We start from the raw sequence: 23911 nt of genomic DNA on the forward strand, positions 1-23911 counted from the left end.
AAGGGTTTTCTCAGTTAAGTACACCCTCCTGTGTACATGCCTGAGCTAAGGGCAGATGGATTCTAAGAGGAAAACATGCTACTTGAATCATCTGCCTTACTCAAGGTGGCCCCAGCTAGAAATGATAGGGGGAGGGGGTTCAAAATGATAATATCTTAGCAAAATAGAACATCAAGACATGGATGGATGAGTTTGGTTTGAATATAAAAAATGAATTAAAGAGCGCTTTCAGTTTGTGGTGCTCAGATTCTTTGCACAGGGTCCCCAAAAAATATACGCAGCAGCCAAACGTGACAATCACAGTATTACCTATTGTTGGTCATACACAGCTAGATGAAAGCAAATGATGCAACTATTCTGAGCATTGATTACAACAATCGGATAAGTTGGGAACAGGGGCGGACTGACCATTCGAGCACTCGGGCACTGCCCGAGGGCCCGGGGTCAGTAGGGGGCCCCATGAGACAGACTTTTTTGGGTGTGGTTTGAGTGTGGGTGAGGACACAGGGGCCCCATGATCCCCTATTGCCCGAGGGCCCCATGATCCCCTATTGCCCGAGGGCCCCATGAGTAGTCAGTAAGCCCCTGGTTGGGAATCAGATTAAGGAAGTCCTCACATCTCCACTGATGTAAGATTTTAAGGTGTGCATTTTTGCAAACACAATCGCTGCACAGTTTATGAATCTGTGAATACTGTATGTGTTCTATATTTCATACACATTTTCTTCATAGCAATAAATGTCTCTGACCATTCACACAATACCTGACATGCAGCACAAAGCTCCCTTTTTGTACACTACATCATTGTCATCTGAATCAACTTACACCAGCATGCATGGCTGCAAGCCAAACCTAACAAAGTCAGAAACGCATTCCCATGGAAAAACAAGTCTGATCAATGGTCAGCTCTTACTATTACCATGTCCTCCTATCATGGCACATGTCACACAGTTCTTCACATTGCTTGTCCTTCCCAGCACTCACTGCACCCTAAGTGGCAGAGAAGCCCCTGTCAACATTACCAACTGTCTTCTATATATTGTGTGTTCTTCAAGGCCACTATGCAGAAGCACAAGCTATACAAACCAGTGTACTCTTTATCCTTCTGTTTAAACACCCATGACTGCTCAACCATAACGGGAAGCTGGATCCGTAGCAGATTTGGATAGCTACATAGTTAGTCTGGCTGAAAAAAGTCTAGTTCAACTATAAAAAAAAAAGTTATCCTATACCCACAGTTGATGCAGAGGAAGGCAAAAAACCTAGCAAAGCATGATTTAATTTGCTCCTGCAGGGAAAAAATTCCTTCCTGATCCCCTGAGAGGCAATCAGATATTCCGTGGATTAACCACATCCCTGTCGCCCTATAGCAGATATACTGCTACAGTACGGCAGGGGTGCCAAAAATCACATATATATACGTGATTTTGCATGTATGGGTAAGGGGCGCGCACAATCTGCGCGCACCCTACCTGTGCCGCCTTTCGCGGCTGTCAATCACTGGGTGATTACCCGCCGGCGCCCCGTGATTACAGAGGATCTCCGACGGGGAGGAGGGCTGCGTTGTTTACTAGCAGCGTTCCTCCTTGCTGTAGAGCCATCTAGTGAAGCACCAACACACCGCACCCCAGTAAAAAAAACTCCCAGCACACAGTTAACCCCTTGATCGCCCCTCAAGTTAACCCCTTCCTGCCCAGTGCCATTAGTACAGTGTCAGTGCTTTATTTTTAGCACTGATCACTGTATTGGTGTCACTGGGGATGTCAGTGACACCAAGTCAGTTCCTCCCAGTGTCAGAATTTCTGCCACAGTCCCGCTATAAGTCGTTGTTTGCCGCCATTATTAGTAAAAAAAAAAAAAATCCCAGTATATATACTGGCATTTGTAAACGCTATAACTTTCATGTAAACCAATTAATTTATACAAACTAGGATTTTTTCTTAGCAAAGACATGTAACAGAATACATTTGGCCTGAATTTATGATGAAATTAGATTTTCTTAAATTATTTTACTGCACATGTTTAATAGCAAAGAGTCAAAAATATTGTTTTTTTCTCAAAATTGTCAGACTTTTTTTATAGCACAAAATATAAAAAACGCACAGGCGATCAAATATCACCAAACGAAAGCTCAATTCGTGGGGAAAAAAAGGATGTAAATTTCATTTGGTTGCAGCATTGCATGATTGTCAAAGTATCGCAGTGTCGTAACACAAAAAATGGCCTCATCAGGAAGGGGGGTAAATCCTCTGGAGTGGTTAACTTACCTATAAATGTTAATACCCAGTTATATTCTGTGTATCTAGGAAAGAATCCAGGTCTTTTTTACACCAATCCACTGAGTGGACCAGACCCAACTCTTGAGGGAGACTATTCCACATTTTCACAGCTCGTACTGTGAAGAAACCTTTCTGTATTTGGAGATTAAATTTCTTTTCCTACAGATGTAAAGAGTACCCCCTTGTCCTCTGTGATGACCTCAGGGTGGAGAGCTATTCACTATATGAACCACTGATGTATTTATACATGTTGATCATATCCCCCCTTAATCTCCTCTTCTCAAGAGAGAATAAATTCAGTTCCTCTAATCCAGTGGTTCTCAACCTTTCTAACGCCGCGACCCCTTAATACAGTTCCTCATGTTGTGGTGACCCCCAACCATAAAATTATTTTCGTTGCTACTTCAGAACTGTAATTTTGCAGTGGGAGGAATAGTGCCCCATCATTGGTGTCAGTGGGAGGACTAGCGCCCCATCATTGGTGTCAGTGGGAGGAATAGTGCCCCATCATTGGTGTCAGTGGGAGGAATAGTGCCCCATCATTGGTATCAGTGGGAGGAATAGTGTCCCGCCAATGGTATCAGTGGGAGGAATAGTGCCCCATCGTTGGTATCAGTGGGAGGAATAGTGCCCCATCGTTGGTGTCAGTGGGAGGAATAGTGCTCCATCATCGGTATCAGTGGGAGGAATAGTGCCCCATCATTGGTGTCACTGGGAGGAATAGTGCCCCATCATTGGTGTCAGTGGGAGGAATAGTGCCCCATCATTGGTGTCACTGGGAGGAATAGTGCCCCATCATCGGTATCAGTGGGAGGAATAGTGCCCCATCATCGGTATCAGTGGGAGGAATAGTGCCCCATCATCGGTATCAGTGGGAGGAATAGTGCCCCATCATCGGTATCAGTGGGAGGAATAGTGCCCCATCATTGGTGTCAGTGGGGGGAGGAATAGTGCCCCATCGTTGGTGTCAGTGGGGGGAGGAATAGTGCCCCATCGTTGGTGTCAGTGGGGGGAGGAATAGTGCCCCATCGTTGGTGTCAGTGGGGGAAGGAATAGTGCCCCATCGTTGGTGTCAGTGGGGGGAGGAATAGTGCCCCATCGTTGGTGTCAGTGGGGGGAGGAATAGTGCCCCATCGTTGGTGTCAGTGGGGGGAGGAATAGTGCCCCATCGTTGGTGTCAGTGGGAGGAGGAATAGTGCCCCATCGTTGGTGTCAGTGGGGGGAGGAATAGTGCCCCATCGTTGGTGTCAGTGGGGGGAGGAATAGTGCCCCATCGTTGGTGTCAGTGGGGGGAGGAATAGTGCCCCATCGGTGTCAGTGGGGGGAGGAATAGTGCCCCATCGTTGGTGTCAGTGGGGGGAGGAATAGTGCCCCATCGTTGGTGTCAGTGGGAGGAATAGTGCCCCATCGTTGGTGTCAGTGGGGGGAGGAATAGTGCCCCATCATTGGTGTCAGTGGGAGGAATAGTGTCCCATCATTGGTGTCAGTGGGGGGAATAGTGCCCCATCATTGGTGTCAGTGGGAGGAATAGTGCCCCATCGTTGGTGTCAGTGGGAGGAATAGTGCCCCATCATTGGTGTCAGTGGGAGGAATAGTGCCCCATCGTTGGTGTCAGTGGGAGGAATAGTGCCTGTCATTGGTGTCAGTGGGGGGAGGAATAGTGCCCCATCGTTGGTGTCAGTGGGGGGAGGAATAGTGCCCCATCGTTGGTATTAGTGACACAAATGATGGGGCACTATTCCTCCCACTGACACCAATGATACTTACCTTGCTGACCCCTGCTCCAGCCTGGGCTCGCTCTCTCCCTCTCCCATCTACAGCCTGCAGAAGCAAAATTTGCACTTACCTGTCAGCTGTCTTCCTTCTCTGGCCTCTCTCCTCTTCACTCGGTCCTGCAGCTCCCTCGATCTTCTTCGATCTGCGCGCTCTGCCGCTCGGCTCCTCCTCTCCAAGCTCCACCTCCTCGCCGGTGATTGGCCGCCTGTGTGCCTCTCCTGAGCTACAGTTCCGGTGGCCAATCAGCGGCGAGGAGGCGGAGCTGTTGAGTGATCCCGGAGGTGTGGCCAGGTTACAGGGGCAGCATATCATCCCGCCCACAGATCGCGAGACAGAGCAGCGGTGTCTCGGTTCCTAAGACCATCGGAAATATGTGTTTTCCGATGGTCTTAGGCGACCCCTGGGAAATGGTCGTTCGACCCCCAAAGGGGTCGCGACCCCCAGGTTGAGAACCGCTGCTCTAATCTTTCCTCATAGCTGAGCTCCTCCATGCCTCTTATCAGTTTGGTTGCCCTTCTCTGTACTTTCTCCAGTTCCCCAATGTTCTTTTTGTGAATTGGTGCCCAAAACTGAACTGCATATTCCAGATGAGGTGTTACTAATGATTTGTACAGGGGTAACATGATATCTCTCTCTCTACGGAGTCTATACCTCTTTTAATACAAGAGAGGATTTTGCTCACTTTAGAAACCGCAGCTTGGCATTGCATGCCATTATTAAGCTTGTGATCTACCAGAATTCCCAGATCCTTCTCCACCATTGATTCCCCCAGTTGTACTCTCCCTAGTATGTATGATACATGCACATTTTTAGCCCCCAAGTACATAACCTTACATTTATCAACATTAAACCTCATTTGCCACATAGTTGCCCAATTAAACAGTGCATTGAGGTTGGCTTGTAAACTGAAGACTAAGGACATTATTTCACTGCACAGCTTGGTGCCATCTGCAAAGACTGTACTATACTGCATACCCATTGGCTCCTGCTGTTGCCAGTCTAAACCTTTGAGGAGGAAGTGGGGTGTATGGCTGAGTCATGCTCTGTGTGTCTATGGACACACACAGCCCAGCTCGGGAGTATGCCATGCATGGGAGCCCCCATAGCTCTTGACTCACTAAGGAATATGGAGGCTCTGGCAGGAAGGTGGAGTGGAGAGTGCTGGCGGGGGATTCCAGAAGAGGAGGAAAGGGACCGCACTGCAATATCACTGCACTGTATAACCTCTTTTTTATTTTAATTAAAAAAATGGGGCTTTAATATCACTTCAAGCCCTTGGTGAAAGCTGCCTCATTTGCACAACACTGTTTTCAGTAGAGGCAGTTGTCATTAAGAGGTTAAAAATCTTTCTGAACTGGAACAAATGCTATCTAAAGTTATATTAAAGTGGTTGTATACCTCTGAAATGAAAAATTAACAGAGCATATTCCTCTATAGCAGCGGTTCTCAACCTGGGGGTCGCGACCCCTTTGGGGGTCGAACGACCATTTCCCAGGGGTCGCCTAAGACCATCGGAAAACACATATTTCCGATGGTCTTAGGAACCGAGACACCGCTGCTCTGTCTCGCAATCTGTGGGCGGGATGATATGCTGCCCCTGTAACCTGGCCACACCTCCGGGATCACTCAACAGCTCCGCCTCCTCGCCGCTGATTGGCCACCGGAACTGTAGCTCAGGAGAGGCACACAGGCGGCCAATCACCGGCGAGGAGGTGGAGCTTGGAGAGGAGGAGCCGAGCGGCAGAGCGCGCAGATCGAAGAAGATCGAGGGAGCTGCAGGACCGAGTGAAGAGGAGAGAGGCCAGAGAAGGAAGACAGCTGACAGGTAAGTGCAAATTTTGCTTCTGCAGGCTGTAGATGGGAGAGGGAGAGAGCGAGCCCAGGCTGGAGCAGGGGTCAGCAAGGTAAGTATCATTGGTGTCAGTGGGAGGAATAGTGCCCCATCATTTGTGTCACTAATACCAACGATGGGGCACTATTCCTCCCCCCACTGACACCAACGATGGGGCACTATTCCTCCCCCCACTGACACCAATGATAGGCACTATTCCTCCCCCCACTGACACCAACGATGGGGCACTATTCCTCCCACTGACACCAACGATGGGGCACTATTCCTCCCACTGACACCAACGATGGGGCACTATTCCTCCCCCCACTGACACCAACGATGGGGCACTATTCCTCCCCCCACTGACACCAACGATGGGGCACTATTCCTCCCCCCACTGACACCAACGATGGGGCACTATTCCTCCCCCCACTGACACCAACGACGGGGCACTATTCCTCCCCCCACTGACACCAACGATGGGGCACTATTCCTCCCCCACTGACACCAACGATGGGGCACTATTCCTCCCCCCACTGACACCAACGATGGGGCACTATTCCTCCCCCCACTGACACCAATGATAGGCACTATTCCTCCCCCCACTGACACCAACGATGGGGCACTATTCCTCCCACTGACACCAACGATGCGGCACTATTCCTCCCACTGACACCAATGATGGGGCACTATTCCTCCCACTGGCACCAATGATAGGCACTATTCCTCCCCCCACTGACACCAATGATAGGCACTATTCCTCCCCCCACTGACACCAACGATGGGGCACTATTCCTCCCCCCACTGACACCAACGATGGGGCACTATTCCTCCCCCACTGACACCAACGATGGGGCACTATTCCTCCCCCCACTGACACCAACGATGGGGCACTATTCCTCCCCCCACTGACACCAACGATGGGGCACTATTCCTCCCCCCACTGACACCAACGATGCGGCACTATTCCTCCCCCCACTGACACCAATGATAGGCACTATTCCTCCCCCCACTGACACCAACGATGGGGCACTATTCCTCCCCCCACTGACACCAATGATAGGCACTATTCCTCCCACTGACACCAATGATGGGGCACTATTCCTCCCACTGATACCAATGATGGGGCACTATTCCTCCCACTGACACCAATGATGGGGCACTATTCCTCCCACTGACACCAATGATGGGGCACTATTCCTCCCACTGATACCAATGATGGGGCACTATTCCTCCCACTGACACCAATGATGGGGCACTATTCCTCCCACTGACACCAATGATGGGGCACTATTCCTCCCACTGACACCAATGATGGGGCACTATTCCTCCCACTGACACCAATGATGGGACACTATTCCTCCCACTGATACCAATGATGGGGCACTATTCCTCCCACTGACACCAATGATGGGACACTATTCCTCCCACTGACACCAATGATGGAGCACTATTCCCCCCACTGACACCAATGATGGGGCACTATTCCTCCCACTGACACCAATGATGGGGCACTATTCCTCCCACTGATACCAATGATGGGGCACTATTCCTCCCACTGACACCAATGATGGGGCACTATTCCTCCCACTGATACCGATGATGGAGCACTATTCCTCCCACTGACACCAACGATGGGGCACTATTCCTCCCACTGATACCAACGATGGGACACTATTCCTCCCACTGACATCAGTGATGGGGCGCTAGTCCTCCCACTGATACCAATGATGGGGCACTATTCCTCCCACTGATACCAATGATGGGGCACTATTCCTCCCACTGACACCAATGGCGGGACACTATTCCTCCCACTGATACCAACGATGGGACACTATTCCTCCCACTGACACCAATGATGGGGCGCTAGTCCTCCCACTGATACCAATGATGGGGCACTATTCCTCCCACTGATACCAACGATGGGACACTATTCCTCCCACTGATACCAATGATGGGGCGCTAGTCCTCCCACTGATACCAATGATGGGGCACTATTCCTCCCACTGCAAAATTACAGTTCTGAAGTAGCAACGAAAATAATTTTATGGTTGGGGGTCACCACAACATGAGGAACTGTATTAAGGGGTCGCGGCGTTAGAAAGGTTGAGAACCACTGCTCTATAGTGTGTACTTGCTTCAATTCAAAACACAAAGTGTGAATTCTGTCTCCTCTCTTTCCTCTGCTATCTACATTAGTCACTTCTGACAGGTTATCATACCACAGAATCTCAGGAGGTGGCCTGGCCCACCTCCCTGCCCAGCACACAAAGGGTGATTGACAGTCTCAGCTTTGCATGTTTCCCTATGAGGAGAGGAGTCCTTTGCTTTCAGGTCTTAGATTACACTCAACTCTCCTTTCTATGCTGTGCAGTGTGTGGTATCGGATCCCCACCTCCACCTGCTGAAGTTGAGAAATAGCCTTTATTGTGTGTGTTTTAGAAGGCTGTAGAGAAGAGATGGCTGCATACAAACAAGTACAACGTAGGTAGGAGAATTTGTTTCATCCATAATTATCACCTGAGGCTCTTCACTCCAGTGGGTATAAGTAAGCATTTACAACCACTTTAGCTCTGCTGTGGAGGAACAGCAGCCAGTGTGGTCCCTGAACGTCCCAGTTAGAGATCACATTACTAAGTGTCTAGGCTTGCTGGGTGCACACCACTGGAGATAACCTGGCATTTTCTGCAGAAAACTGTTTTATTTATTTGTACCACCATGGCTGTTAACCTTATATTAAAGTGGACCTTCGCTCCTGGGAAATACCTTTCCTGCCTGAGTTCCTCCACTCTCTATAATGTCAAAATGCTTGTTTTGCTGTTGTTCTTGGCTACATTTAATTTTTTTACTATAGCTTCATCCCCACTACCATTCTTACCTAGACAAGAATGATGTGTCCCTGCTCCTGTAGCCTTGTGGAATATTTCTTTCACATATCCCAGGAGGCTGCAGGAGTAGTGGGCGGACCTGGTGACACCTCATTGAGGGCCCCTGGAGAGGCAGCCAGGTTCTCCACCATCACCACTATCCTTTATAAAATGTCAAAGTAAACATAGCATGCTTCCACAGCAGGTGCAGGGCCACGCAACTGACCTATGCCCATTTTTCAATGTGAAGCAGTAGATATAGAAATAGATAGGGTGTTCGGGAAAAAAGTGAGGCTCCATCAAGATGAGGGAGGGATTCCAGTTCCTACACGGACTTCAAATATTGCACCTGTACATGAAAGGGAAGATATTGCTGAAAAAAAATGGGTTTACAGGAATGGAGAAAAGCTTTATGACAATGGACCACTGGAACCACACAAGTAGCCTGAAATAGTATCACTACGGAGAAAACCCTTGGCTGCTACTATGGATGGTTCAAAGGACTGTGACATGTAGGGAATGTCATATGACACTTTATGCCTATCTGAATGTCACAGAGAGTTCTCTATAGTGAACTCATGACTCCGAAGACCCAACACGTTCATTGATCATGTGTGACTGGTTTTAAAACAAAATAGACTGGTTGACAAGAAGAAGGGTATTTTCTAAGTTGTAATAAGAAAATGACACGTGGAATCTGATTGGCTGTTATGGACGCCTCCTCCAAAAAAAAACCATTTGCATCATCCAGTCTACAATAGAAAACAACTAGTTTCTCCGTATCATAATACCACATTATTTACTGGTTGATTTATGAAAACCAGAGCAAAGAAGATCTGTGTTGCCCATAGTAGCCATTTTTCACATCTCATTTTTCACTTCAACATAGAGGGCAAAAGATGCAACCAACCTCCTTGCTAAGGACAACTGTTCTCTTCCCCCAGTTTTTATAATTCAGACCCTGTCCTAGAGATACTGTACATGCTTCTCAGAACCCTCCTTCTGACACAAGTTATTTTTTAAACTGGTAGTAATCTCGATTTCTAACTTGTACCTACAGGTAAGCCTATAATAAACCATACCTGTAGGTACTGTAAACATCTTATAAAAGTGCACTGTTTAGACGATACTTACTTGTAAAGGAGCATCGGCACATGCGCTCTGAAGGAACGGCATGCCCGTGTTGTTCCTTCAGAGCTATGTGCTGTAAAAAGTGACTCCCGTCAAAAGATCCTCTCCTGTCATACACAGATCCATCCTTCACTCTGCACACTGGGAATCCCATTGGAACCTGCAGAAGTAGGAGGACCATCACACTACATGATCCCTCCTGATTAACGCAACCATGTCTTCATGACTACACACCTTCACGCAGCTTTCCATGTTCCTCAAAACATCACAATGAAGTGGATTCTCACACACTCACATATGTCACACATTCTTAGATTACACCACGTCCTTGTAATGTATAGAAAGAACAGCAGCCCCCATCTCCATACCGTGGCACAGTTGAAACTCCTGCTCAGCCCCCTCAGCACATCCTGAAAAGTCCTCCTAGGCTTCATGGTCACTTGGAGAAGCCCCGAGTTGCAGCTTCCCAGGCTGCACACTGTAGGAGCTGTGTGTAACCAGGCTGGGGGGCTGCGCAGGGAGTGGTGGCTGATCAGGGCGGACAGAGGATGTGATGTTGGGGGGGGGGAAGGACATGATGGGGGGAACTAGCCTTTCCTGAAAGACAAAGCTCACATTTCCTCCCCACCTTATGTTAAGCCTACAACTTAACCTCTGCACTGCCAGCTCCCTGTAGTAACAATGAAGGGGTTAACTTGTCTCTGTAGATTAGCAGAGTGGAGGCTTGAAAGCATTCTATGAAAAATATAATCAGAGCACATCAAGCAGGTTTTATATCCAAATAATTACTAAAACTTGCTTCACTTTAGCATTTCACTTTACAGGAGTGATTATTGAATGCACACTACTCTTGTTATATAAAGCTGGCCATAAGCAAATCAAAATTTGGCCAATTCCTACTGAATTGTCCACAGTTCTTTCCGTGGGTGGCTCCAACTCGATATAAGTTGATTTTATCGACTTTTGTCAAAAGAGTTGGGTGGAAAATTCTTGGCCGAACTGCACCTCCATCCAATCAGGTGCAGCCACTGTTTAGGTATTCTGGCAGCTGTATGTGCCAGCTGTCAGAATACAATAGCCGATATGGTAAAGAAGAGATTTTTCTCATTTAGCTTGCAAGGCTGAATGAGGGAAATCTTAACATGTATGGCCATTTTAAGACTGAGGGTTTTGTTTGTATATGAGGGAAATTAACTATGCACTTTGCAAAGTGCAGTTGCTCCAGAGCTTAGTAAATGAGCAGACGCTTTGCTGACTTCCATTATTCAATCATGTGCAAGCAAAAAAGCAGTTTTTTTTATTTCCCTTACACGTGATTGGGTATTCTTTGCCAAGTGCAGCTTTACCTCATTTACTTAGCTCTGGAGCAACTGCACTTGCAGAGTGCACAGTCTATTTGCCTTTAGTAAATCAACCCCATAGTATTATCATTAGCTTTAATACAATACAAACTCCTGATATGCCTATTTGATTGAACTGTAGAAAAGGGTGTCTAGGTTACCCACAGTAACCAGTACAATTCTAGGTGTCATTTTCCAGGGCAAGTAACAAGATGAAACTTTAAATTTGAATTACTGATGTGGAAAACAGCTCTTGCTACCATAATTAGCTTTGTTTTTCATACATTATTCACAACATTTAAAGAGTTCCTAAACCCACAACAGTAAAATCAGTCTGTATATGTTCTTAGATTGTAAGCTCCGAGGAGCAGGGCCCTCCTATCCCTCTTGTATTGAACTGTATTGTTGCTGTATTGTCTCCCGTTATATTGTAAAGCGCTGAGCAAACTGTTGGCGCTATATAAATCCTGTATAATAATAATAATAATATATGCAGTAAAGCATGCTTGTTATACTCACTGTGGAACCTAATGGGTTAATCTTCTGCATTGTGTAAAAACGCTGTTTGATCCTGACTTCTGTGATCCTTCCCTTCTTCCAGTGTACCCCTCTTATCTCCTGATAAGACTTATGGTGTGGAGACACTGCAAATGCTCAGTTTGGTGTTTATTTCTAGAGAGGTTTTTTTTTCCTGGGAGAGGGCATGTGATCAGCACAGGGCCAATCAGCACTGCCCAGACAGAAGTCAGGGGTTCTGCATCCTCCTAGAGAAAACTCCTCCTATAAGCTTTAACCAGTGCACTGCTGGTGTGAACGGGTATTTAGCAGTTTATATTTACTAAAATAATTGCACTTCCATTTTCTGTGCAAAGAGAAAAGTAATGTATCAGTGCCTGAATATTTTGTTACAAAGTATTTATATTTCAGATTTTCCTTTTTTCAGACAATACACATTGCAATCTGCTTTTACAATCTCTTTGGCCCTGTTTACATCTAACCCGCATTACATTTTTGTAGCGGTTCCGTTCATTTGAATTGGCCTCCCTCTAAAAATGCGTCATAAATGTCACGTACCAGACCCTGGCACTAGACCAAGTGTGTTTTGCGACGTACATTTTTGCGTGACAAAGCACACAATTGCTGCCAATGCTTGGGGTGCCATTAAGAAATAATGGCATTGCAAGTGCTTTGTGTGTTTGCAGAAATGTTTCTGCCCACGTTTTCACTACACCCCAGATGAGACCTCCGATTTGACCTCCGATTTATAAATTATGACACCTGATGACCGTCCTAAAAACCGAATCAACTTGTACCCAGTTAGGCAGACTGTTGCACTTTAGTTAATAAAGTGGTAGAACAGACATATCTTAATCCAATTATACAATCCTTCAGATCTACCAACAACTATGTTGTGAAAGGGCCTGACTGATTAGATGGAAATTACAGTGGGGCAAAAAAGTATTTAGTCAGCCACCAATTGTGCAAGTTCTCCCACTTAAAAAGATGAGAGAGGCCTGTAATTGGCATCATAGGTAGACCTCAACTATGAGAGACAAAATGAGAAAACAAATCCAGACAATCACATTGGCTGATTTGGAAAGAATTTATTTGCAAATTATGGTGGAAAATAAGTATTTGGTCACCTACAAACAAGCAAGATTTCTGGCTCTCACAGACCTGTACCTTCTTCTTTAAGAGGCTCCTCTGTCCTGCACTCATTACCTGTATCAATGGCACCTGTTTGAGGTTGTGGACAGGTGTCTTTTATACTGATAACAACCTCAAACAGTCACAATCCAAACTCCACTATGGTGAAGACCAAAGAGCTGTCGAAGGACACCAGAAACAAAATTGTAGACCTGCACCAGGCTGGGAAGACTGAATCTGCAATAGGTAAGCAGCTTGGTGTGAACAAATCAACTGTGGGAGCAATAATTAGAAAATGGAAGACATACAAGACCACTGATAATCTCCCTCGATCTGGGGCTCCACGCAAGATCTCACCCCGTGGGGTCAAAATGATCACAAAAACGGTGAGCAAAAATCCCAGGACCACACGGGGGGACCTAGTGAATGACCTGCAGAGAGCTGGGACCAACGTAACAAAGGCTACCATCGGTAACACACTACGCCGCCAGGGACTCAGATCCTACAGTGCCAGACGTGTCCCCCTGCTTAAGCCAGTACATGTCCGGGCCCGTCTGAAGTTTGCTAGAGAGCATTTGGATGATCCAGAAGAGGATTGGGAGAATGTCATATGGTCAGATGAAACAAAAATAGAACTGTTTGGTAGAAACACAACTCGTCGTGTGTGGAGGAGAGAGAATGCTGAGTTGCATCCAAAGAACACCATACCTACTGTGAAGCATGGGGGTGGCAACATCATGCTTTGGGGCTGTTTCTCCGCAAAGGGACCAGGACAACTGATCCATGTACAGGACAGAATGAATGGGGCCATGTATCGTGAGATTTTGAATGCAAACCTCCTTCCATCAGCAAGGGCATTGAAGATGAAACGTGGCTGGGTCTTCCAACATAACAATGATCCCAAACACACCGCCCGGGCAACGAATGAGTGGCTTCGTAAGAAGCATTTCAAGGTCCTGGAGTGGCCTAGCCAGTCTCCAGATCTCAACCCCATAGAAAACCTTTGGAGGGAGTTGAAAGTCCGTGTTGCCCAGCGACAGCCCCAAAACATCACTGCTCTAGAGGAGATCTGCATGGAGGAATGGGCCAACATACCAGCAACAGTGTGTGCCAACCTTGTGAAGACTTACAGGAAACGTCTGACCTCTGTCATTGCCAACAAAGGATATATAACAAAGTATTGAGATGAACTTTTCATATTGACCAAATACTTATTTTCCACCATAATTTGCAAATAAATTATTTCCAAATCAGCCAATGTGATTGTCTGGATTTGTTTTCTCATTTTGTCTCTCATAGTTGAGGTCTACCTATGATGCCAATTACAGGCCTCTCTCATCTTTTTAAGTGGGAGAACTTGCACAATTGGTGGCTGACTAAATACTTTTTTGCCCCACTGTAAATGCATTAAATGCATTTTATACTTAGGGCCACACATTACATACTATAGCAATCTAAAAAATTTACAGCGATTGTACAACAGACTGTAAAATGTCTGCCAACTCAACTCAAACTGCAAATTAGGAAGGCCATACATTATACTTTTTTTTTGTTGTTCAACCAGCCAGTTGTGCAAAAAAAAAGGTGCCGATTCCCCCATGCGCACACTTGAGGTAGATGGGGAATCACTCCCGCTGTGCTATTGTGCTATAGTCAGCGGCACCGATCGTTCAGGAAAAACCCGAAAAACGCCTTTTATTAGTTATCCTGGTGATTCAAGACTCCCAACAAAACTTCCACTAACCTTCCAGTAAGCTGAAAGATTTTTTTAGCAGATTTATATGGCTCAGTAACACTTGCCTTTAGCATTTGATCCCCATACTTTACCTTACAGGTGATAACATGGGGATTGTTATAACGCTTGGACGCATATCCATCGACGTCAACCAATAGAAAAATAAATTATTGCAGATTTGCAGTTGATCCAAAAAAAGTGGCAAAAGATGTTTGGACTTATGCAAACTATTCATTGGGGGAGATTTACTACAACTGGAGAGTACAAAGTCTGATACAGCTCTGCATAGAAACCAATCAGCTTCCAGCTTGAAAAAACTGAAGTTATGTTGGCCATACACAGTTAGGAAACCATTCTTAAAAGCATTCAATACGTTCGATCAGTCGACTTTCTAGATATCAATTATTGAAATGCAAAGTTTAATGGCAAAAAAACAAACCATCATGCCATATTTTCTGAGCCTAAATGGGATTTTTGAAACATTAGCAGTGGATGGAAACATTAGCAGTGGATAGAACAATCTACTGCTTGTGTGCAGTTCTCATGCAAGCTTCTTTTAGTCCACAGAATGATCTTAATCTTGTTCTCAAATAACTCAATCATTAATATTTGCCAATATATCTGTATGTCCACATCTCTTAAACTGGCCATATGCTGTCTCACATTCAGCCCTGCACACTGGGAACTCCCATCTTTAATAAGCAGTGTAGATGGATGAATCTCTCCTGGGGCTTTCACACATCATCCCCCGGACGAAGCTACGAAATCCCTGTAGCGCAACGCGTTGGGGAGGGGCAGTGACGTCATCGCGCATTCTATCTACGATACGGCGAGTACTGAAGGTGTGTGGACACACACCCTTCGTTCTGATTCAGCTGCAGGCTGTAGGATTTCATACAAATACAAAGCGCAAATGTATTATTTTAAATGTGAGTGCAATATGGAAGCACATTAAAAGCTGTTTTAACCCTGGGATAAGACACCATATCTCTTATCTTTTTTTTGCATGAGACACACGAGGAATACAAAGGCAGAGGACTAAGGAGTGGATCAAAGGAGGGAGTATCCCTCACAGTCCTGTAATCACACAGGTTTTCAGCATCACTGCAAAGACCATATCTTCACACTGAAGGAGAGTATATCTATCTAGGCTGGATATTCATTTTTTTCACATTGGGACATTATTGTTGTTTTTTCACATTGGACTTTTTATTATTTAATTTTCATTTTTATTATTTAATTTTCATTTTTATTTATATTTTTTATTATTTAATTTATTTAATTTTTATTTTTAAATTTATTGATTTTTCATTCACTTTATTATATTATTGCATTTTTATATGATGAATTTCTTTGAGGTTCACCAATAGAAGATTTGCACATTGTAATAGGGATTGCACATATAGTGAGCTGCGAATATGTTATGAATTTATTTTTCACAAGTTTAATTTTATTCATCTAATGAGTCACGGTATATCAACTATCACTTATATATAGTTTTATTTTTATTTTATTTATTTATAAGCACTTTGCACTTTTGATTTAAACTAGAGCGTGGTAATTATTTAAATTATTTGTTTGATAAACGCACATCACATGAGAGTGGGCATAATAACCAGCGATCTAGCACACGTATACTATACCTCGGTGGCTCACAAGCTTATTTGTTTGTAGGGACTACTGTATGCAGCTGCTGTGTGGCCAACAATTTTTCGCCAGGATCCTTTGATTTTCTAATTGTAGAATGTTAAGTGGAAGGATGCAAACATGGCCACCCATTTCTCAAACTTCATCCAGTTCACCAGGAACCAGACAAAATTCACGTTATGGATCAGGCCATTCATGATTAAGTTCAAGCTCAGATAGCCTGATCTCTGTATTGCTAGCACAGGAGATTCTCAAATTTTTATTACATTAGGTAAAATATGTTCATGGCCAGCACACACTTGATAAACTATTCCTTCAGATAATGATCATCATTGTACATGAATGCAGTCCTTTACTGAGCTCTGAATAAAAATAGAAAAATAAATCTAAAGCTACTTATATCTCAGCCATTTATCATACAATTTAGCGCCAATTAGAGGCACTTTACATGTTTATGTGTTTAAAGTAGTCATGCAGAAACATAATGGCTGAAAAAATAAACTACGAAGTGACTTCTCTGCGAACAATCTTGTCCTCCTCATGGAAGCTACGTTCTGCAGAAACAACTGTCCTCTGATATAAACAACTCAATTGTAAAGGTCAATGGACTACAGGGCCTATTTATTTCTGGAGGTATTTGTGCTGTCCATAGCAATCAGTCACATTCCAGATGTCATATAATCTAGAGAAGTTTAGGCCATGAGAGCTACAAGCTATGAGGTTGCTTTGAGCAACAACCCATTTTTCTTTCCCCCAAAAATGATATAGCTGAGACTTACTAAGTGCATTAAAACCACAATTTACCCACCAGATTATCCAGAAAGTTCCAAGGAAAGACACAAAATGATTAGAGGTGATAATTTGTGGGATATTTGCAGCACAAATCTTCACTAAATAATTATAATTTAGAAGAAAAAAAAAACCAGATGCTGAATAGTTGTAATACAAAACAAACCATGTAAGGCCTAATGTACACAGGACATTTTAAAACGCTCCTTCTCCTCCTCCTTTTGTCAGAAAAACGTCTGATGCTTGTCAAAGTGTCAAATGCTTTTACAAGCGTTTAGGTCCATTTACACGCGTCAAACACTTAGGTGTTAATTCATTTTTTTGGCCAAAATAATAATTTATTCTGGCCATTGAAATGAATTAATGCTCAAGTGCTAAACGCACCTAGCATTAACAAACGTTTAGACATGTTTACACACATCAAGCGTTTTTTCTGACAAAACGCTACTGCTCCTGGACGCACTGGCCCTGGGTTTTATTTCCTGCTGGTAAACCCTACTGCTACTAAAAGCTTCTAAAAGTCTATGTGTGCATGGACACATAGGATAACATGGAGAGTCATTTAGAGGCAAGAAAAAAAACGCCTGACGCCCCTAAAAGTGGCTCCAAAACACCCTGTGTGCATGAGGCCTAAAGTTGAACTCTTCCAAGCAGATGTATTCAAGGGTTTTATTACAAAAATCCTTTGTAATACTAAGGCCTCATGCACAATGGATGCTTTGGCCATCTCTCGCAGATGCTTTTCCTCTTGGCAGTGGTGTTTTGGCAAAAAAAACGCTTGAAAGCTGTGAACACATGAATGCGTTTAGGCATGATTAGACGTGTCAAGCACTTGGGAGATAATTCCATTGGCCAGAATAATAATTACCATATTTTCCACTTCATAAGACGCACCGTTTTTAGAGGAGGAAAACAAGAAAAAAAATATTCTGAACCAATGGACTGCAGACGTAATACAGCCATAGTACAGGAGATGACCAGAGACTGCAGACATAGTACGGGAGATGACCAGAGACTGCAGACATACTACAGGAGATGACCAGAGACTGCGGACACCTGTCCCATCACTGGTGTCAGTGGGAGGAATAGTGCCCCATCATTGGTGTCAGGGGGAGGAATAGTGCCCCATCACTGGTGTCAGTGGGAGGAATCATGCCCCATCACTGGTGTCAGTGGGAGGAATAGTGCCCCATCATTGGTATCAGTGGGAGGAATAGTGCCCCATCATTAGTGCCAGTGGGAGGAATTGTACCCCATCATTGGTGTCAGTGGGAGGAATAGCGCCCATCGGTGTCAGTGGGCGGAGCTCTAATAGGAAGAGGTGGGGCCTAAAGAGGAAGGGGTGGAGTTTGCAGTTGAACGGGTGGGGAAAATTTAGATGGGGGGGGTGCCTGATTTTAGTCTTGCCTAGGGCAGCACAAAACCAAAATACAGCAGCACAAAACCAAAATACACCAGTGAGTACAGGAGATGACCAGAGACTGCGGACATAGTACAGGAGATGACCAGAGACTGCGGGCACAGTACAGGAGATGACCAGAGACTGCGGACACAGTACAGGAGGTGACCAGAGACTGCGGACATAGTACAGGAGATGACCAGAGACTGCGGACACAGTACAGGAGATGATCAGAGACTGCAGACATAGTACAGGAGATGACCAGAGACTGCAGACATAGTACAGGAGATGACCAGAGACTGCGGACACAGTACAGGAGATGACCAGAGACTGCGGACACAGTACAGGAGATGACCAGAGACTGCAGACCTTTGAGGAGCGGGGGGGTGCGGGTACCCGAATTTGACAGGTACCCGCTCCCACTTCAGCTGTGATTGCCTAGGCGATTGGAAGTGGAAGTTGTCCTCCCTCCCCGTAGTCTTCCAGGACACGACAGGTCCCAGAAGACTGTGGGGCCATTCACAAAGTGAAGCTGCAAGCTGTCACAGCCAGGTGCCCACACTGCCCACACTGAAGATGCGGCGCCAGGGATAGAAGTCGGCTGATGAAACCAGCAGTGATGAGGACACCGCTGGACTGAGGAACAGGTAGGACCGAGGAGAAGGTTCTGCTGCACAGAAGAGCCGAGTGGCCGGCCCAGTATTCTAACACAGAGGCGGCGACGGGGGGGAATACCTGGCCGGCTGATTTATATTCGCTCCATAAGACGCACAGACATTTTCCTCCATTTTTTGGGGGGGAAAAAGTGTGTCTTATGGAGCGAAAAATATGGTACCTCTGGCTATTGAAATGAATGCCCAAGTACCAAATGTGCCTAGTGTTAATTCGCGTTAATACATGGGTTTATACACGTCAAGCTTTTTGTCTGCCAAAACACCGCTTCTCCTGGATGCGTTAGCAGTGTTTTTTTCTGCTGCTAAATGTCCCTGGCTCTAAACACCTATGTGCTCACTGACATATAGGCTAACATGCAGGGGTGTTTAAAGGCAGAAAAAAAAAACCCGCCAGAAGCCAACTAAGAGTGCCATTAAAAACGTCCAGTGTGCATGAGACCTAAACTATATCTAAAGCCAAACCTTTGTTTTTGTAGTTGTGGATCAATAAGGGAAGGATTATAACCCGTCTATTTTTTATTGCTGTCTCTGTTATCACTGGGGAGTTTCACTCTCTCTGCCCTGTTGACCATTGCCATTGAGTCTGGAAATAAGGTAAGATTCGCTCTCGCTGGAGCAGGAATAAGGGGGTTATTTTTGTTATACTTGTTCAATGACACCTAAGAGAATTTCCCTCTTGGCCGCCATTCTCACATAAACAAGAATGACAACTACTCTGCTCTGAACGCTCCTGGAAGATGTAAGTCACATATCCCAGGATGCTGCAGGTTTTTCACAGAAGGCATAGGAGGACAAATCCGGCAATGTGTCATTAGGGGGCCAGGCTGCCTAAACCAGGAAAAGGTAGTCAGCTCCTGATGATGGCAGAACAAAAATGGCAGTGCGAAACTCGGCATGTGATATGGCACGGCAAAAAACAGCAGGACAATGCTGGATTCACAGGTCAGGTGAGTTTGTAAATACTCCATAACCCCAGAAAAAGGTAAGAAGCAAAAAATAAAAAGACACAAGCTGGAAAAACAAAATTCCTCTTTAAATTCCGACCAAGTCACTTACATCAGCTAAAACCTTAAAGAAACTTTGTTGATAAAAAAAGACAAAAATCAACCCAACCATACCTGTAAAAGGTGGCAGAAAATATGCACCCTTCCCAACTGATCAAGCTAATGAACTTCTCTCTGAAGCTAAGAAAAATTTGACTGAAACCAACATTTTCCGCTGACTTTCGACAATTTCCCTCTATGTGGTCTACTGCAGCTCCCACTGGTTTCTCCCTCTGACCATAACCCATCATAGGATGGAGTAGTGATGTGTAGGTGAACAGGAGGAACCAGTCAGAGCTGTAACATAGTCCTAATATGTTTCTTTATATAAATATGACAAATAAATCATGTGTAGGCAGAAGGCATTTTAACAACTTGAAAACATCCTTTCACCGGAATGAATAGCAGTTTGGGCAAGATTATGTGATGACCAAGACTCCCACTAAAGTTTGGACTCTGGCAGAGCTTTTGAGCTGTCAAATTAAACCATAGCACATTCTTCATTAACAAACCTTAATTTATGTACAAAAAGTAATTTTGAACAATCTAGTAGTGTGTCTTTGGCTATTCACAGAGGTTGTATATGAAGAATTTCCAGTCTTGCTTTTATAAAAAATCTCTGATAAAAGAGGTGATATATTACAGGCTTTTGGCCAAGTGAACACTACAGATCAGTGAAACTCAAGTTCCCATGCAATCCTGTTTTTTCCAGCCAAATCTGTACAAGTGGATATGTTCCTCCTCACAGTCTTCAATTTACTGGCACAAAAAGGAAGCATATTTTTAAAATTCTTTCACTTCACTTGGAGCACAAAAAGTTACATGGCAATTCCTTGTGTGTGCAAGTATCTCACAATTCAATTCTAAAACATATAAGAGATTTAGAGAAGATTATTTAGTTTGCTAATTAACCACTAGCCCACTGTCTGTTAACACCCACTCTCAGATCTATCCTGTCGATTACATTGAGAAACAATGTACGTCTTACAATTCAATTGGTTTAGAAAAAAATAAAGTATCAATTGGATCACGCAGCAAAACACAAGTAGTGCAACAGATCAGGCAGATCTACTGCAAGATCAGACAGAAGAGTCATAAATTCCCTCTTCTGTAGGCAGGACTGTGCCAATAAAAAACATACCCCTGACCACTTTCTAGAGTGGGCCACAACTTTACATTACAAGTACAGAGTAGTTTTACTACCAGTTTAAAACATACAGCCAAAACGTTTCATATACTCACCTCTAACAACTAGACAAATCTGAATGTAGCTATAGCTACATCTGGAACTCACTGTCAGACCACACATATGTTGTGTCTCTTCATTTTATATAGACCCTTAACCACTTGCCTACCCGGTATTTATACCCCCTTCCTGCCCAGGCCAATTTTCAGCTTTCAGTGCTGTCATACTTTGAATGACAATTGCGCAGTCACGCAATACTGAACCCATATGAAATTTTTATCATTTTTTCCACACAAATAGAGCTTTCCTTTGGTGATATTTAATCGCCACTGGGTGTTTTATTTTTTGCGTTTTATTTATAAACAAAAAAAAAGCAAACATTTGAAAAAAAAAGTTTTTCTTTGTTTCTATTATAACATTTTGCAAACAGGTACTTTTTCTCCTTCACTGATGTGCATTGATAAAGCTGCACTGATAGGCATTACTGATGGGCACTGATAGGCGGCACTAATGGGCACTGATAGGTGGCACTGATGAGGTAGCACTGATGCTGCTGCACTGATATGCAACAATGATGGGCACTGATAGGCGGTACTGATGGGCACTGATAGGCAGCACTGATGGGTGGCACTGCTGGGTGGCACTGCTGGGCACAGGTGGGTGGCACTACTAGGTACTGATGGGTACTGCTAAGCACAGGTGGGTGGCACTGCTGGGCACTTGTGGGCGGCACTGCTGGGCACAGGTCGGCGGCACTGCTGGGCACAGGTCGGCGGCACTGGTGGGTACTGATCATCAGGGCACTGATCATCAGTGCCCTGATGATCAGCGCCCATCCATCCTCTGACAATTGCCAGTTATCGGCAGTACTTTCTTCACGCTGTGATAGATTGAGGAAAGTGCAGCTGATAACTGGCATCTGCATTTAACAGTGATCTGCTGTGTCATTGGACACAGCTGATCATCTGGTAAAAGCCTGCTGTGATTGGCCTTTTAGCACATCATGTGATCAGCTGTGTCCGTAGGACACAGAGATTCCCGGGTGTGTGCCCCCAGGGGCGCGCGGCAGGGTGCGTTCTGGGAGGACGTCATATGACGCTCTCCCAGAACTGGAAAACAGCGCTGTAGCCGTCATTCGGCTATAGCACGGTTGACAAGAGGTTAAAACAGCTTCAAGCATCAAAAAAACGTGAGCCATATTTTGTCAATGCATGGCATCACAATTCCACTTTGAGTTCTGATGAAAGATCAGGTGTTGGTTTATAATACATGTCAATAAGCAGGCATAGGTGTATATCCAGCCTTACAGTAAGTGCACAGCAGGGGAAAGGGGGTGATAGGGTGTGTGTGTGTATGTAAACAATTGGCAGGGTTCCTCAATAACTGGGCATGTGTTTGAATAAAAATCTGTTTCAGATCTTTTTCAAAACTATCTCAGTTGGTTTCCTTTTATTATGGGCACATGAATTGCTAATTTTTTGCTAAGGCAGAGGTAGCCTGATTTCCAATAGATTTGCAAGCTAGCTTAAATCTTCCACAATGGAGATGTGGTCACCCGCGGGGCTCCATGCTCCACATCTGGTGGGAATGCGCACCTATACAAGCTTTCTGGGCATACATCTACAATGCTGTGGTGGATGCTCATACTCCTGTCTCCCCTTCCTTTGCTCTTCTCTCTCTTCTTCCTGGTTCTCTGTCCTCTGCTAAAAAGGGAATCCTGTGCTTTTTCCTCATGGCACCCAGGAATGTGTTTGCCAGGCACTGGAGGTCTGAGAACGTTACTACAACTGCAGAATGGATGACTGAACTTGCATTCAATGCTTGGAGGAATTGGTAGCACAACATTGTGACAAATACTGTGTCAATATGGCCACGTGGTCTATCTGGATTTCCATTTCAGACTCTCCTTGTTTTCATATTTTCTCTTAAATCTGGACCTTTCAGGCTTCAGGCTGTGCCACACCTGACCGCTTTCTTGCTTTTCTCTCAACTTTGTTTGCCCTTCCTTCTCCTCTTTCTTTTCTTTCCCTCTCTCCTTCTTAGCCTCTTGAGGATGACTACTTTTTTTTTGTGGTCCACTGACCTCATGTGGGTGTTAAGGGTCTACTGACTCTCCGCTTTGAAATAGCATCTCCTGCTTTTTTTTCAAGTAGGATCCACACAGGCTGATGCCTACTCACTGAGACTCTTGCTGGGACCTCCGCAACACACCTACTGCCAACCTCTACCATCCTACTTGGTTTTAACTTCCCATGATGAAGCAGACTTGGTGGATAAATGTGTCCTGTATTTTTTATTTGGTTCTCAAATATTGTTGCATGCACTCTTCGTCTATAGTAGCCTCTCTCTAGTGGCTCTTTTATATGAAAGTCCTTGAGCTACCTGAGAACGGATTTGTACATTGATCATTGTACTCATCTTTTGTCTCTTGGGAAACACTTTGGTGGTGTCTTTCTTGCTATGCCTGCATTTATTTGTTTGAAAGTGAATAAAGCATTTTTGTAAAAAAAAAAAAAAAAAAAATCTTTCACACTGTATAATTCCTAAAATAAATAATATACCATATG

General features: G+C 44.7%; 1 protein-coding gene across 3 annotated transcripts in view; it reads right to left on the reverse strand.

Annotated features, from left to right (window-relative positions):
* Positions 1–23911, reverse strand: part of TNS2 (tensin 2) — a 257661-nt gene that overhangs the window by 145097 nt on the left and 88653 nt on the right. The window contains exon 1 of one of the 3 annotated variants that reach the window (XM_089691475.1): positions 10253–10370. The exons of the other annotated variants lie outside the window; for them this stretch is intronic. Coding sequence (XP_089547601.1) covers positions 10253–10318 — 66 coding nt within the window. The 5' untranslated portion in view covers positions 10319–10370. Of the gene's footprint in view, positions 1–10252; positions 10371–23911 lie in introns of those variants that run through there. 3 annotated transcript variants of the gene reach the window in all.

Source organism: Staurois parvus, unplaced genomic scaffold, assembly GCF_062004578.1.
Source record: "Staurois parvus isolate SC_StPar_1 unplaced genomic scaffold, SC_StPar_1.0 ptg000562l, whole genome shotgun sequence".
Lineage (NCBI taxonomy): Eukaryota > Metazoa > Chordata > Amphibia > Anura > Ranidae > Staurois > Staurois parvus.